Source organism: Rhagoletis pomonella, unplaced genomic scaffold (genome assembly GCF_013731165.1).
Source record: "Rhagoletis pomonella isolate Grant_MI unplaced genomic scaffold, Rhpom_1.0 Rhpom_scaffold_00008, whole genome shotgun sequence".
NCBI classification, from domain to species: Eukaryota; Metazoa; Arthropoda; class Insecta; order Diptera; family Tephritidae; genus Rhagoletis; species Rhagoletis pomonella.
The window spans coordinates 21,612,208-21,625,016 of NW_023458562.1; the positions used below are offsets into that span (position 1 = coordinate 21,612,208).

A 12,809-nucleotide genomic window follows, 5' to 3' on the forward strand; every position below is an offset into this window, starting at 1 on the left:
CTCCCGTAGGTCCTAGCTTTTTCAGCATCTGCATGGAGATTCCGTCCGGGCTTAACGCCTTGGATGCTTTGGGGTCGTTGACAGCTGTCTGCGTCTCATCTGTAGTAAGGCATGTTGGTGTATCTCGGGGGCGGAGTTTGTGTGTTTTACGTAGCACACTCCAAAGGGCTTTGTATCTATCTGTGTGTTCAATGAAATGCTGGCTGAAGAAGCGCGTCCGCGGATCCGACGTTGTGGTACTGTCAAATGTAAGGACACCGTTGTCCGTTCTTTTCGTCGGATGGGAGACAGACTTAACTCGCGTCCACAGTTTGCAGTAGTTCGCATTTTACAGTATTTGAAAGCTCTGAGGAAGTAAAGTGAAGTATAGCGAAATTTGCAATTGTGGGAACCTACTTTTCCCTGTCAGTTCGTCAGCTTTGCAATTACCATCAATTGTCCGGTGTACCCGGCAACAATATATAGGAGTAGAATTCTACGAAAATATGTATGTTCTCGTTCAAAAAGCTACGGCATTCAGCGGGGGACTTCACTCTGTTTATGTGTGAGTCGAAAGCTTTCCTTCAAGCGTTGAATTTTTGATATATTTTCTTGTCACTTGTTTACATACAGTGGTCGAAAAAATATAGCCGCACCATATTTTGACAAGTTTTAACATATTATTAAAAATTACCAAACTTATTTTATGTGCAGCTCTGTACAAATATACATGTCGAGCCCTAACTGCCAAAATAACGTAATTATGTATGTTTGTGCACATTAGTTCTGCACATAAAATTAATTTGGTAATTTTCTGTTGAATTTGGTAACTTTTTTCGGTGATTTTGGTAAAAAATAAAAAAATTGCGTGGCAACACTGTACAACGACTCGTTGTCGGCAATGCTATGATGAAAATCAAAAAATTTTAATATTTGAATTTGTTGACTGTTTATTTGACCGTCTCGCGATAAGCTTGACAAAAAACAAGCTCACTTGCCTTCAGGGCGTCGTGGTGAGAAAGTGCGCGGACAAGAAAAATAAATTATTTTAGGTTTGATTGCTCATTATCAATGCTTACTAGCTTTATGAAATGTAATAAATATTAATTTATAACATATAAAATTATGCCATAAATGATACTCATCCCATGACATCGTGCTAACAAACGAACACTGCATATTCACAATACAAAGTGTTGATTGATGCGTTTATTTGAACGTTTGCGGGCAAGACAAGAGCGAACCTCACTCACACATACGCAATGCTTTACGTATTTATTTGATTGTCTCCGTGGCGCTTAATACAATTCCCTCTCATAACAAAACTGTATATTTACAAATATCAGTTGTTTGAATACCCCTTATGCATAGACCGTATTTTTTATTTACGTGCTGGGAAGATCATCTTATCTTATTTCTTTTTTGACGTTTGGTTTTGTTTTTCTTTGCTCTTTCTGACATTTTTATTCGAGAACTATGGAGTTATTGGTGAATAATTTTGTAAATGTCCCGAAAATTTTCTTAAAATTAAGAGGAACAAATCGGATTTTAATTTCAAATGTTCGTAGCTACGTTTTAGCAGCCACACATGGCAAATCAACTTCTGAGATTCCCTCTGCCGCTCCAGCAACTTCAGCAGAGGATGAACTCAAGCCGCAAAATAGCCAACGTATCCAGAATTCTTTGCATATTGCTGTAATAGGGGTCCCGAATGCAGGAAAGAGTACCTTTATTAATAATTTAATCAATCACCGGGTGAGTGCTATTATGTACCATTTGCAATTATTTTTTGTAATAGGTTCTTGCCACATGCTAGGTTTGCCCTACATCTTCTAAAGTGCATACAACACGAAAAGCTAGCAAGGCCATTTATACCACTGGAAAAACGCAATTGGTTTTGTATGACACACCGGGATTAGTGACGTCACGCGAGATGAAGCGGCACAGTCTCGAGCAAAGCTTCAAATCTGCCTACAAACACGCAATACAACATGCCGATATTATCGCCTGCATGCACGATGTTTCGAATTCATGGACTCGTAACGCTCTACACCCTACCGTACTCGAAACATTAAAAGAATACGATCATTTGCCAAGCTTTTTAATCCTAAACAAGATTGATGCACTAAAGTCAAAACGAGTTTTGCTCGAATTGATACGGGTTTTAACTAATGATACACTTAGCAGCCCTCAATCTTATTGGAATCGTAAACGTAAAATACAGGCCAAGTCAAGTGAAGAAACAAATACAAGTCTAAAAACGAAGTCGGAAGAAAGTAAACACAAAGATGTGAGTTGGAGTAGTTTTCATGAGGTCTTCCTTGTCTCCTCCATTACCGGCAGTGGATTAAATAACATTCAGGTATGTATGAGAACAGTTCAATGTTTTATTATATATACAAAAATTATATTTACGTACGCATACATACATACTCACTTTAAAACATGTGATTCCTTTATCTGTAGGATTATCTAATAAAGCTTGCGAAAGAACGAGCCTGGGAGTACTCCAAAGGAACTTTTACAGATGTAAAACCAGAAACTTTAATTGTGGAGAGTGTGCGCGCCAGACTTTTGGACTATTTGCCCCAAGAGATACCTTATAATTTGCAAAGCGCAATCGAGTATTTCTCTGAAGAAAATGGTAACTGTTCAAACCAGTTACAATTATATTAAGGTATTTATGTATTGTTTGCATCTGCAGGTACGATATACGCGTCAGTGGAAGTCACCTGTCCTTCAGCTCGTATTGAGCGTTTAATTTGTGGTGAATCTAATGGTAGATTGAGGCAAATTACTGAACGTGTGACATCTGATCTAGTGGAAACATTCGGCAAGCCTATATCGTTGACCATTGCAACAAGGAGTAAGAAACACGATTAAAATTATAAAGAAATATAAACAATTCTCTAAACGTTAATATGTAATTAAATATAAAATGTAAAGCGAAAACAACGGTTATTTTATTTCTTCGGCAAACAAAGTGAAAACCTATGCTACAATAATTTCAAATCAGAAACCAATTCGTTTATGTTTTTCTCAATATCTGGGCCAATACCCAGCACTGTAGCTGTACCACATTCCAATTGCGTGCGTCCAGCATCTCTTACCAGCTCTGCCACAACACCAACATCTTTTGCACGATCCTGCAAATGCATAAGCTCCTGTAATGTATTAACGCGCAATACAATTTTCGGCTGCCCCGAAAGTGACCAGCTTTCTACTAATTTCTGTTTCTTGCCATTCGTTTGGCACTGCTGATAACAAAGCACAGCTGCATGAGCACATTGTGCTGCAGTTTTCCCCTTAGACATTTTCAAATCACTGCGCACCACTAGCACCAGTTTGGTCCGCGGCGCTGTAGCTGCAGTGATAATCTGTTTAAGCATTTTATTTGTAATAGTTGAATATCTTAATAATTTACTTTGATTTGGCGTATTTTTTCATTTGCTGCTCGGTATACTTTTGCATGCACTGTTTAAAATCTTTTACTACCTCTTGACAGCGTCGCCAATCGCCTGTTTCCGCAATGCACTCTTGTACTTTGTAGTGTAATTCTATGCAGCCGGTTTTCTTGAGCATCAGCTCTACGGGATCTTCAGTTTCCTGTGTGACGGCGGCCGCAACCGACGGCATTATTTTCTGATAAACTTGTGGGTACACAAAATTAGTAAGTTTCGGTTTTGCAATTATTTAAATGATGTAACTTAATTCATTTATTGTAAGCATTGCAAATTTATAAATTTATTAAAAAACACAAATTTTAACAGCTGCTTTTGATTGCTCTTTCAATCTGATTCTCCACATGCATACATGTGATTCTTTTACGACTGTTGGAGACGATAGAAAAAATACTTCAAGCATTAGGCATGCCCGAGCATTAGGTGTATTTTTGTATTCTCCAGAAAGAAAGTGTCCAGCAACTTGCCAGTGAAGCACCAGCCGATTTTTTAGTAGAATTTTGCCGCCTTTCAGCCAAAATCGGCAATTCAACAGGAAAATATTTTACATATGCTAGTTGATTGCTCAGTCCATTTTCCAGTTGACAGAAATCGACGCGTGTAAAGGCAGCTTAACCAAATTGTCACCCTTTTACACCCGATTTACACGAATCAAGTACTTGAAAGCAATTTTGTTGTTGTTGTTTTTTTTTTTGTAGCGGCTACAACAATCCCGCCATTTCTTTAAAGAGTAGAATAAACATGTTTAGAGAAATTCTTTTTGTATATTTTTGTTTTTTTTTTTTTTATTAATCGCCACTTTCAAAAGTACCTGGTATTTACATTATTATTTGTAATGTATATGTTCCTCAATCACACGGTTTTTTTAAATACAATAAAAAATTATATGTTTTACTTTAAAATTTGTCTGATTTAATAAATATCGCTAGCGTGAGTGCAAAGTTGTTAAGTCCCAATTTAAAAATTGTACAGGAGAGGAAAAAACTTCGTATAGCCATTTTCTTCAAGTATTTCGCAAAACGTTGAGTACAACATTTTGCCTGTTTAAAGCAAAGCAAAATTCCATACGAATCGGAGGGATTCGATATTTATTAAACGATTTCGAACTTTTTTGGCCTAATCGAATTTTCGGAGCTTTTTTGGCATTAGCAAATTTTCCTTTCATTGAATATAAACATAAAACAAAGACCTTTACCCTTTTCGAAACGATGCAATTTTAATTTATCTAGCCTCCTATATCAAAATATGTTTTTTCATTAAAAGTGAAGTTAGCAACTTTTCACTCTAAGCTAGCGATATATGAGTTTTACAATCAGTTTATCGTAAATTTTAAAAAGTTTTATTTAATGGTATGTTTAAATGCTTTCAGACATTGAATTTTTACTCATATTCATAAAATGTATGACTCAATTTGAATCCCGGGATAAATCCCGGAATCCCGGGATTACCTAAAAAAATATCCCGAAATCCCGGGATCCCAATTTTCCTGATATTTTGGTATCCCTAGTAACTATAACAAAATTACATATGTGTTGAGAGAAAAACATATCGTCGTTTAAAGTACAAAACCGCGTAAAGTCATTCTGCAAAACCGCGTAACTGACATTGGCTGCCAAAAATTGGATTTGCTCACACAAACTCTTGGCTTATTCCTCATCCATTCGTCCTGAAATATACTAGCCAGAAGTGCTATTGCTTTATAAAAAAGAGAAAAATTTTGAAATATGAGTGTTTTTACTTTCTAGAAAATAATTTATGCAACCTCACATACATACACGGTTTTGAATTTTGTTGATGCGCGGTTTTGTACTTTAAACGACGATATATTTAGCAGACTTTTTCTGGGTGCACACATGCGCCATTGGTGTACATTAGGGTGCCCATCGAAAATGCTTTTTTTGGGAGTTTCAAGACCCTACCCCTAATTTTATTCGTTTTTATGAGAAATATTATTGCCTATTTTTATATATTTTTTAAAGGTCATTTAGAGGTCGCGACCTGTCGATTTAGGTCAGCAAATAGATTTTTGTAGATGTATGAGTTTTGGAATGACTACTTTGATTCGATTTCAAAGATCGAATATGATCTGAGAAGATGATATATAGGTCTATTGTAGGACTAGGCTTGTTGGAATTTTTTATCGGGTAAATTAAGACAAGACCCATATTTTTTTAATTTTGACCTTCGATTATTTCCACAATTTCAATATACATTTGTGATGCTGTCTAAAATTAAATCTATTTTCAAATAATCTGATAGCTCATTTATTGCAATCGCTTAAAAACTGTCGAATTTTAATACCGTCTTGAATATTTTTTAAATCGCACAAAACCTACTCCTCCTTAAATATAGCTAACTTTGAGTTTTTTGAAATTACCGTTACCTTGGTGGAGCCCGTGGTTCCAATATGGCGCTTAAGAAGCCTAAGCGCAATGTGTTCACCAAATTTGGTTCAGATCGGCAGAGTAGTTTTTGAGATACGGATATATCATTTAAATGGGCGGTGCCGCCCCAATTTTCCTAAAATTTATGGAAAACCACTTTTTTGCTAAAGAACTCCTTAGCCACACTGCTCAAAAAATCTGATCGATGGTCACAATTTAAGAAATTTAGAGAAATATGGGTCTTTTTTTAATTTACCCGATAAAAAATCCCAACAAGCCTAGTCCGACAATAGATTATATACCATTTTAAAGGCCTATATATCCCCTGCTTAGATCATATTCGATCTTTGAAATCGAACTAAAAATAGTCATTCAAAAACTCCCAGGTCCCGACTTCTAAATGACCTTTAAAAAACCTATAAAAATAGGTAATAATATTTCTCATAAAAACGAATAAAAATAAGGGGTAGGGTCTTGAAATTTCTAAAAAAAAAACATTTTCGATGGGCACCCTAGTGCCTTCCCAAAGTGGGTGCCGCGAGTGCATGCCAGGGGTGCCGCTAGCGGCTGGAGTATAATAGTAGTGAAGGCACATTTTTTAAACTTTTATTAAAATTTTGTAATTAAGCAGTAGAGTCAATTTTTAGTATATGGCAACAGTTTTACTATCTTGTGTCTACTGTTCGGCAAGCAGCTCAAACATAATCCAAACCGACTTTCTCCATTTCGCCATATACCATACAAACATGACTCGTTCAAGCAAAGAATTTTAGTTTTCTTCCGATTCACAATGTAAAAAATTTCAGTTTTCTTCCATTTATCTCTCCTACGTCCTCACTTGGTGAAACTTTCGTTTCAAATCAGGCGGTCAGCAACTCAAAAAATTTAGATTTTTGTTCAAATTTCCCACAAGCAGCTTGTCAAATCCCATACACAATACAAATGGCTTGAGGCAAAGAGATATTTCGCTTGGTTTGTCAAGACGCTTGTGTAGTGTATTTTGCTTTTAAGCGTAACTCACCAGTACGTTTGTCAACGAAAAATTTTATCAGAAAAATTTCAGAAAAACAGCCGAAAACATATCCTTTTCATAATCATGTTCGGTACTTTTCTAAACGTAGTTTTCTGTCGCACACTTTAGTGGGAAACGAATCGTCAAGGTGTCCGAAAATGGAATCGATAAACGGACAAAAATACCCATTTCATCCACTTTTCTTTCCGTTGCTGGACTGTTCTCGTAACCAGCGCAGCAGCTTACTTATTTTTTTTTTGAATTTCACAATCACACTGTGAATGAGCGAATCAGCACAATTTCAGAGGCCGTCGAGAGCGGTATGATCCATCAGCATTCCCTGGAGACTACAAAGATCCACCACAAGGTTTAAAAACCGTATTGGATGACGCTGCGAAGATAAATAATTATGCTAAGAGTCGCCCGCTTCAAGCCTTTTCAAACTTGCCGCTGAAGGCATGTGTACGGATCAGTTTCACCTTTTGCGGTGGCTTTAAAGGGGAAAGATTTTAGCCAGATTGCTTGAGAAAAAATATGCACTGGTGGCCACATTTACAAAGCAGTTTTTGGTTCAAAATTTAACTGATGTTGTTTGGCTGATTGGGATAACTTCCTGACATATTCAAAAACATATGAAACCACGACACCTCTTCAAGGCAAGGGAGGGGCTCAATTGGAAAAAATGAGAGGCTTGTGAAAAAAAAATATTTTTTTTTTAAAGCATGTATTGAAAGCGCAAACACATCCAACTTTCGTCGGTTGCAAGAATATCTACATATGTGAGTCTGCATTTTGACAAATCCCAACAAGCAAAATAAACTTAAAGAAAGTTCTTTTTTAATTTTCAATTATAAACATTAAGCTTACAAAACGTTGATTTTTTGTTTATAAAACGCTTGAAAGTAAGCGTAATATAATCGAAAAGGAATATTGGTTATAAGCGTAGAAATATAAACTTGTAATAAATGTTCAAAAGAAAGCTTTTTATAAGCGTAAAAGTGTAAACTTATAATAAAGGTTCAAAAAAAGTTGTTTATAAGCGTATGAATATAAACTTACTAAAAATTTTCAAAACAAAGCTATTTATAAACATTTTTATAAACCTTTATTTAAAGATATTTCATTAAGACCTCATACATAGATTGCTTAACATCTAGAAACTAAACGAAATGCGAATTTTCGGCGGACCCATCTACAGTCGCGAAAATATAAATAGAAAATAGACATTTTAGCATACAAATTCACGATAACACACAAAAATTAAGCATAAAAAAGTTAATTATTACATCTTGTTGCGTGCTTTCAATTACATGCGGTTATTGGCAAATTGGAAAAACGACATCGATGCAGCTATATCTTCCGCTTCATCGCCACCATTCTCATTGATGAACTTTACTGAAAAAAATTTAATACATTTTTAATTGAATTTTAAACTAAAAAAGTATAAGGAGAACTCATCATTGGAAGACTCGAATGCTCCAACGATTAGCGCAGCGGGTCCGGGATTGGATTTTTTTTACCGCATCGGTTTTATTTAATTTTTTCTTTTAATAATATATTTTAAAAAATATAAACACGTCACTTACGATTGAAAAAATTTTATATTTACTACTTCATGTCGTTGGCATTTGCATTTCATTTATAAATTTAAGTTATTTATAAACATTCGCTCTCAAAGCTTATTAAAGGTTTATTTGAAAAAACTTTAAATAAGCTTAATATTAAAAATGCTTATTTAACGCTGATTATAGCAAACTTACTTTAAGTTATTTTTAAAACATTTACTGAAATGCTTGTTGGGATGCTTACATAAAAAACCATGATACAAATATTTAAAGGTAAAACCGCTCGCTCAATTCGTCCGACATTGGGTTTTTTCTTTACGTTTGCCAAGGCACATTAAACAGGTAGTATCAGTAGAGCAAAAACAACATTTGCGTGTATTTTGTTGTTGCTTCTGGTATCGAAAGTGTCAAAAACTGTTCTGAATATTTTCTTCTAAATCAAAGCGTGCCATGTGAAATACAAAAAATTATAAAAAATAAAAAATTGAAATTGGAAAAAATAAAAATTGATGCAACTTTCTTTCCTAGTAAATTTGTTTGCTTTTCGAAGCATTGATCCATCCTTTACAAGGGCCAGTAATCAGCAGTTGTGCTGCTGAGTTGGGCGAACGTTCCAAAAGCTGCTATTCAATCGCTTGTTTTGTATGGAAAAAGGTTTCACATGCAAATGGATTTTAACAATTCAGAATTTTTGTGAGAAAAAATTAAAAATATTTGACATTTTCGAGACCAAATAATTTGAAAATAAATCAAATCAGCTGCTACACTGATACTACCTGTTCAATGTACCTTGACGTTTGCAAGCATTTTGAGTTTTCTCTCTCGAAATGCTTCTAATGTCAAAGAAATTCAAAATAAACAAATGAAAATTTATGATTTGAAATATTTTAATTATTCAGAAGTTGAGAAAACTAAAACAATTCGAAACGAAAAATTAGTTGCTGCTTTAACGGCTGCCCAAATTCCTTTTCCTCTGCAAGCAAATCAATCTAAAGACCCTCAAGTTCCCGCCACTATCGTATATACAGCAAAAATGGATCGAGGTTTGTGGTGTTATGAAAACGGATTTGCCAAAGTGCCCCTATGTATGCTCGACTCATTTTTTGCCACACCACCTGACCCAATGTAAGCACAAGATAGTTCTTTGCAAAAGTGCAGTGCCCTTAAGGTAAAATATCTTCAAATGCATGTCAAAAGCTTCGCCTTAACATGCGGGCAGAAGTCCATTACAGACAATTGCTTCCGTTTATTTATTTACATATGTATGTATGTATATTCAAATTTTGTTGTTTCGACAGAAATATATTTCTTTGGTTTTTAGCAAACGTCAAAATTCTTAAAGTTGGCTCTCAGCGATTGTACCTTATAAATACCCTGCAAACCAAAGTTCCCGAAATCTTAAGGAAATCGTTAGGAGTATCTGATTTCTGTAACGATTTTTTTACGAATTTTCAAAGAAAATTATATGAACTCGTAAAGAAATTTCTGTACGAAAAATAAAGAAAATTCTGGAAAAATTCTGAAAGATATTCTTCACATAGCAGCATTATTTTCGTTGCTTCACAGATTTTCTTCCGAAATTTCGTAAAAGAATAGAAGTGTGCGTAATTTATTTAATTTTAGAAAATTCGGCAAAAAATCGAGTTAAATCTTAACGAATTCTTTAAAATTTCTTTACAATGCAGAATACTCTGAAAAAATGGTTTGCAGGGATGTAAAAAACAAATACATAAGCAAGCTTTCAGCGTCAAATGATTTAAGGGTAAAATTGACAAATAAACTTAAAGGAAATAAAGAAATCATCAAAAAAAAAATGTCATCCCTCCCATTAAAGCTTGATGAGCATTAAATTTGCATTGTGTTTTCTTATTTTCGTAAACAGGCAAGCCATTTTAAGAAAAGCTGTGCCGGGGAATTTTTTTAGCACAAAAAGGGTGCCGCGGGAACAAAAATTTTGCGAACGCCTGCCCTAGTGTACATACGCGTTAAAAGATTACTTGTTATGCAGTTAAATTAAAAACCAAAAAAGTTTAAATAAAAAATAGTAAAGCTTTTAATATTTTACATATTTCACGTTTTTTAGCCAAGTGTTCCTTAACTAAGTTTTAATAGTACAATGGAATTCATTCGCGAGATATCAATAAAGCGTTAGGCAGCAAATGCTAGAACATATGAATGTAGGTGTGTAAATACATATATATGTAGTTATGTAACATATTTTACTATGTAAGTATATGGTTAAACGAGTATGTCTGTATGTATATTTTAACAGCACAATATGTGTATTAACAGTACAGATTAGCTCTTGTATACATATAAAACTTAGACTAGTCAATAAACAAGGCCATATCGTATCTTAAAATACCTAAGTATTTAGAAAGGGGATTGCGTTTACATGGAGGCTAAAAGTGCAAATGTTAATAAATGTGTTTCCAAATTTCTTTCTTTTTAAATAGAATGATGTTTACACAATCTTAACAATAATCTACGGACTGTAGTAGACATGTATCCGCGGGATGTCATTCGCAAGAATCGGATTACATTCGTGCGGATGGCATATGCATAAATTTTGTCGTACATCATATCATTGTGCTAATGAACAAATATGCCAAAAATAGTCTATAGGAAGCTGTTTAATTCATCGGATTTTTTTTTATGTATGTTACCGGATGACCTTGAACCACATCAACCGTTTTTGATAATTCTTTTTCTTTATCGGAATGGTGGAACCTCAAGGTCGGTGCTATGATAATTTGGTTTAGTTCCGATCGTTTTATCATGAAGAAATTAACGGTACTCTTACATTTTTATATGGGCATTAAAGTCGAATGTTTTTTGTGGTTTAAAAATTGCTTTGTTTGTAACCAATTTTAGTGCCGTTTTCTCAAGTACGTTTTAAAATTTATCTGTTCTTCAAACATATTTTATTTTTCAGAACAAAATTTGTGCTTAAGGGGTAGATAAATTTAAAACCTACAGGAGAAATTGGCCCTTAGACTTTTACTTTAACTTGATGCGATTATATTTTTGAATTATGCTATACACTTATCCTTTTACAATTAGCGTGCATAAGACTTAAATCCAGCCGGCAAAATAGGAAAAACCGAAACCGATTAAAAAATGTTTAATACCTTGATTAGCGAGGCGCATACAAATGTACCAAGATTAAGTAAGTTCGATTTAGTCGTTACAGAGATATATGTTAAATATCAAATATATAAAATATGCATGTGATTGAAGTGTTGAAAAGTGGTTGGATCACTTTCCTTTACGAAATTTCACAAAAATCAAATTTTTCGCTGAAAGGCAACATTGTGAAATATCTAATATGCGTTATATGGGAAGTGGGCGGGGTTATCGTCCGATTTCGAATTTTTTTTTAACATCTTACCCTATGTATGTGTATATCGAATTTCTTGAAGATTCCTATTTTATCATAAATGGTCGGTATAAGTTGGCACAGAAGAGAAACGACTGGCGTGCTTTTTTGGACTCGCCCAAAATCGTTTAGGAGGTTACGGCTCCTAACAAGACGAAGGCGCTTTTACGCCCATTTTTTCAAATTTTATATTTTCTTTCAAATATTTACTTCTTATCTCAATTTTGAGCGTTTCAGTTCCAGCAATTACTGAAATATCAACAAAATGCGAAGCCGCGTATCAAGATAACGCACAACCGCGTATGTGAGGTTGCATAAATAATTTTTTAGAGTAAAAACACTTATATTTCAAAATGGTTTCCTTTTTTATAAAGAAATCGCATTTCTAGCTAGTATATTTCAGGACGAATGGATAAAGATGAGAAAATCCAATGTTTAGCAGCAAATGTCAGTTATGCGATTTGGCAGAATGACGATACGCGATTTTGTACTTTAAACGACGATTTGTAGTTGTCACATTTTTCGAAAATTCCGTTATATGGAAGGTGGCGAGGATTTAGTACATTTGCAATAGCAAGCTTATTGAACCAAGAGGCACCAAATTTCTTATCTTCCTTCGAATAGCAGGACTATTGAAAGATTTTATTGAGAAACGTTCATAATTTTGCCGACTGGGAAACTAAATCTCAGTGTGTAAACTATTAATCACACATACAATGTTGAGAAAATAAAACAGTCGGACAAATTTTTAACATTTAAATTTAGAAATTTAAATTTAGAAACCGAAAATCATTGGAATAAAGTTTGTTTTTTAAGAACAAAATATTTTAGCCTCAAAAACAATTATTTATAGGCTACTAAATTTGTTACTATCTATCTCACTATTTCTTCAAATGGAATTACATTTTGAAATTTAAAATTCGTTTTGATTCATAGTTGGACATACCAATATTGATATGATATGTTTTATATCTAAGTAAACATGTACATATCGTCCCCCTTATGCTAGAAACATGAATGTGTAACAAG

General features: G+C 34.2%; 3 protein-coding genes across 3 annotated transcripts; 1 reads left to right on the top strand and 2 right to left on the bottom strand.

The window, feature by feature from the left end:
- Positions 1-1,427: 1,427 nt before the first annotated feature.
- Positions 1,428-2,931, top strand: LOC118744398 (GTPase Era, mitochondrial). The gene is made up of 4 exons (XM_036477395.1): positions 1,428-1,734; positions 1,796-2,341; positions 2,446-2,623; positions 2,684-2,931. Exons 1-4 carry the CDS (start codon positions 1,456-1,458, stop codon positions 2,860-2,862), a joined length of 1,182 nt encoding a protein of 393 aa, XP_036333288.1. The 5' UTR covers positions 1,428-1,455; the 3' UTR covers positions 2,863-2,931.
- On the bottom strand, positions 2,921-3,465 carry LOC118744399 (peptidyl-tRNA hydrolase 2, mitochondrial). The gene has a single exon (XM_036477396.1). The coding sequence runs from the start codon at positions 3,366-3,368 to the stop codon at positions 2,976-2,978; it is 393 nt and encodes a 130-aa protein (XP_036333289.1). The 5' UTR covers positions 3,369-3,465; the 3' UTR covers positions 2,921-2,975.
- Positions 3,283-3,685, bottom strand: LOC118744400 (cytochrome c oxidase assembly factor 4 homolog, mitochondrial). The gene is made up of 2 exons (XM_036477397.1): positions 3,404-3,685; positions 3,283-3,343 (listed from the first exon to the last, which is right to left on the bottom strand). The coding sequence occupies exons 1-2, from the start codon at positions 3,613-3,615 to the stop codon at positions 3,301-3,303; spliced, it is 255 nt and encodes an 84-aa protein (XP_036333290.1). The 5' UTR covers positions 3,616-3,685; the 3' UTR covers positions 3,283-3,300.
- Positions 3,686-12,809: the final 9,124 nt, after the last annotated feature.

Bases quoted from the DNA above. Each gene is read 5' to 3' on its own strand.
- LOC118744400 (XM_036477397.1), bottom strand. From the start codon at position 3,615: ATGCCGTCGGTTGCGGCCGCCGTCACACAGGAAACTGAAGATCCCGTA. The intron at 3,344-3,403 runs GTAAATTATTAA...TTATCACTGCAG, and splicing joins AAAAAATACGCCAAATCAAA to CTACAGCGCCGCGGACCAAA.
- LOC118744399 (XM_036477396.1), bottom strand. From the start codon at position 3,368: ATGCTTAAACAGATTATCACTGCAGCTACAGCGCCGCGGACCAAACTG.
- LOC118744398 (XM_036477395.1), top strand. From the start codon at position 1,456: ATGGAGTTATTGGTGAATAATTTTGTAAATGTCCCGAAAATTTTCTTA. The intron at 1,735-1,795 runs GTGAGTGCTATT...GCCACATGCTAG, and splicing joins ATAATTTAATCAATCACCGG to GTTTGCCCTACATCTTCTAA. The intron at 2,624-2,683 runs GTAACTGTTCAA...TTGCATCTGCAG, and splicing joins GTATTTCTCTGAAGAAAATG to GTACGATATACGCGTCAGTG.